A 3,849-nucleotide genomic window follows, 5' to 3' on the forward strand; every position below is an offset into this window, starting at 1 on the left:
AAACAACAATAATAATTATTGGGAATTTTTGCTGTTATTTTCTCCATATCTTTCCCCCTTTTTTGCTGTTATTTTCTCCATATCTTTCCCCCTACACCTTTAATCAGTTGACATTCTTTGTGGATGTTCAACCTTTGCACAGGTGTTATACAAAATAGAATGTTAATTAGGGCCCCGCCTTTAGGCGGGTACCCTATAGTGATCAGTCTGTCCGTCCGTCCGTCCGTCCGTCCGTAACACTTTTGTGTCCGCTCCATATCTAGAGAACCATTATGATTTCATACTTTATACTTTACATGTTTATTAACCACCACCAGAGGGCATGTCATGATGTATGTGCAACTTCCTAGGTCAAAGGTCAAGGTAAAAAAACTTTAGTTTCAGTTGACAACCTGTGTCCTGAGGTGAAGATCGTGTCCGCTCTATATCTTGAGAACCGTTATGATTTCAAAGTTTATACTTGACATGTATATGAACCAACACCAGAGGGTGTGTCATAATTTATGAACGACTTCCTAGGGCAAAGTTCAAGGTCAAAAACTTTGGTTTCAGTTGACAACCCCATGTCCTATGGTAAAGATTGTGTCCGCTCTATATCTTGAGAACCGTTATCATTTTGAAGTTTATACCTGAAATGTATATAAACCAATATCAGAGGGTATGTCATAATTTATGTACAACTTCCTAGGTCAAAGGTCAAGGTCAAAAACTTTGGTTTCAGTTGACAACCCCATGTCCTATGGTAAAGATCGTGTCCGCACTATATCTTGAGAACTGTTATCATTTCAAAGTTTATACTTGACATGTATATAAACCAACACCAAAGGGTGTGTCATAATTAATGTGCAACTTCCTAGGTCAAAGGTCAAGGTCAAAAACTTTGGTTTCAGTTGACAAACCCATGTCCTATGGTAAAGATACAATTTTTTAATGCACATTATTTCACAGCGGAGCCCACAGAGATGGCTCCCATCTCAATGATATCTAGTTTTAAATGAAAATATGCAATATTCTGCATTAAATTTATCATTCTAACAGATTTGAGACTTATCAGAATTTATTTGCAGTTGGTTTGGGGTTTAATGTATAGCACTTCAAGTTTACATGGCATTAATTTAATTTTAAAACTTATAATCTATAATACAATCTCATTGTTCAGTGGTAATATTTTTGTATATTTCCTCCATTCCCCCCCCCCCCCCCCCCCCTTACACCTTTAATCAGTTGTCATTCTTTGTGGATGTTCAACCTTTGCACGGGTGTTATACAAAATAGAATGATAATGTTATCTGAAAATATGCAATATTTTGCATTAAATTTATCACTCTAATAGATGTGAAATGTAACTTAAAGAGACTGCACCAGATTCCTTACCCTTCTTAATTTATTCTTGAAACAACCATTTATATTGACTGTACTTTATAGACAATTTGAATTGACTCTGTACATTCTTGCTTATACACCTTTAATCAGTTGTCATTCTTTATGGATGTTCAACCTTTGCACAGGTGTTATACAAAATAGAATGATAATGTTACCTATAAATATGCAATATTCTTTTTTTTTTTTTTTTTTTTTTTTTTTTTTTTTTTTTTTTTTTTTTTTTTTTTTTTTTAAATTATACATACTTTATTGAAAACTTTCACATTTGTTAGTTTGATACAGAAAGTACCGGTACCTTATCCCGGCCTCGTTAAACATTAGATTGTATATTTAGAAAAATTGTTAGTAATTGTTAGTACTCAAATTACAAAATATATATACAGTATATTATTGTGTATCAATTATTTCAATATTGATCAATAAAGTGAGAATTTTATTTAAGAGAGAGTGTGAGAAGAGAAGAGAAAATAATAAATAATTAAAACACAAATACAAAACAAAAAACAAAAAATAAAAACTAGAGAAAAAAAAATAAAAATAAAAAATAGAAAGTCCTTGAAATTTGGAATTTGGCAGCAGTATTTTTTTTGGCAACATTAAATAGATTTGGCAAAGTTGGTTTTCCATTGTAAATAAATCATACAAACACAAAATAGATATTAGAGAATGTATATGCATTTTAGGCACAAAACAAGAACAAAAGACAATAAACAATAAACAACATATAACAGTATATTAAATAAAAACATATATGATGGTGTGAAAAGGCTAAAATAAAATGCACAATAACATTACATAGGGTAATGCTAATTAAGTTGCTTAAGTGTAAATTATTCTAATAATGGAAGCCAGGGGTCCCAGTAGAGGTTGGCAATTTGAAGAGGCTTTGTTTTAAAAAATATATTTTTTTCTAGTATTAGATTTTCTTTTAGATAGTTTTTCAGCCCTGCAAAATTTACTTGATTTTCACACAGTTTTGTTCTATAGATAAAGAATTTTGATAAAAGTATTATTAAGTTTTTTATTTTATTATTTTCTGTTTTTCCTAAATTTCCAAATAAAATTATATCCATGTTAAATGGAATAATTATTTGTGTTTGGTTATAAATCCAGTCCATGAGTCTTATCCACAGATCTGCTATTTTATGGCATGTCCAAAATATGTGTTCAATATCTTCAGTAACTTCACTGCAGAAAGTACATTTATCGCTTTGTTTTATTTTTATCTTAAATAAAAATTTATTTGTGCCCAATATTCTGTGTATTATTCTATATTGGAACCAGTGGAGTTTTGAGCTTTTTGTGGAGTAAAAAGACATATTATGCACAGTTTTCCAATCAAAATTTTTGTTGAGTGTTAAGGACCATTTTTCTTCACATCTAAGTTTAGTACTGCTTTTTTCAAATAAAACATTATACATATCTTTCGAGCCTTTTCTTGATAAAAAAAATATTCTTATATTATTTGGCATAATTGGTCCTAGTGTTTTATAACAATTGTTTATGGATATATAGTTTTTTAAAGCCTTTTTATATGATTTTATTGATGAAATGACCCCATTATAAGTAAGAAAGTTTGACTTAATTTTATAAATGTTTTGGAATTGTTGAAAAGTCATTAGTTTTCCCTCATCGTTTAATAAATCATTTATCAAAAAGATCCCTTTATCTATCCAGTCTTTATAGAAAATGGATGTTGTTCCTATTTTTATGTTTTCATTATTCCAGAGCGAATCTGATAAAAACTCCTCTTCATTTTTGGTATGAATTTATTTTGTAAATCTGTCCAAGCTTTAAAAACTTCTTCCCAAAAAGGGTTTTTACATCTTTTTGTTGGCCTAAATAAATAAGGTTTTCAATACTAATTTTTTCAGTACTTTCTAATAGCTTATTTAGTTTTGGGTTGTTTTTCAACAACCGTCTTATCCAAGTTAGTTTCAATCCTTTTATATATTTGTCAATATCTATCATTTTCAGCCCCCCTAATTTGTGTTCAGAACATAATATTTCTCTTTTTATCTTGTCAGGTTTGTTTTCCCAAATAAATGAATAAATTTTGTCAGTTAGTTGTTTTAAAGTATTTTTGCATGGTGCTTGTAATGTTAAAAACAGATGGTTCAATTTTGAAATAATTAGTGTCTTAATGATAGTTATTTTTCAACTGGTGTTAATGTTTGTTTAGACCAAATTTTTATTATATTTTCAATTTCTTTAATTCTTGGACCATAATTCAACAGTTCCATTTCATGCAAATTGACAGAAAAGTTTATTCCTAGTAATGTAAACCTACTGGAACCCCATTCCAATCCCCATTTTACACACATTGTGTCTTGACTATATTTTTTTTTGCCTATCCACACCACCTTTGTTTTGTCCAAGTTCATATGGAGACCAGACATTTCAGCATATTTTTGGAGTAAGCGAAGAGATGCATCTAGAGATTCAGGTGTACCGTCAAGTATTATT

The 3,849-nt window shown here is 29.9% G+C and overlaps 1 protein-coding gene across 1 annotated transcript; it reads right to left on the reverse strand.

Moving 5' to 3' along the window:
* Window positions 1-2,037: 2,037 nt before the first annotated feature.
* On the reverse strand, window positions 2,038-3,536 carry LOC139505996 (uncharacterized). The gene is made up of 2 exons (XM_071295308.1): window positions 3,208-3,536; window positions 2,038-3,140 (listed from the first exon to the last, which is right to left on the reverse strand). Exons 1-2 carry the CDS (start codon window positions 3,352-3,354, stop codon window positions 2,214-2,216), a joined length of 1,074 nt encoding a protein of 357 aa, XP_071151409.1. The 5' UTR covers window positions 3,355-3,536; the 3' UTR covers window positions 2,038-2,213.
* Between the last annotated feature and the right edge of the window lie 313 nt (window positions 3,537-3,849).

Source organism: Mytilus edulis, unplaced genomic scaffold (assembly GCF_963676685.1).
Source record: "Mytilus edulis unplaced genomic scaffold, xbMytEdul2.2 SCAFFOLD_1625, whole genome shotgun sequence".
NCBI lineage: Eukaryota > Metazoa > Mollusca > Bivalvia > Mytilida > Mytilidae > Mytilus > Mytilus edulis.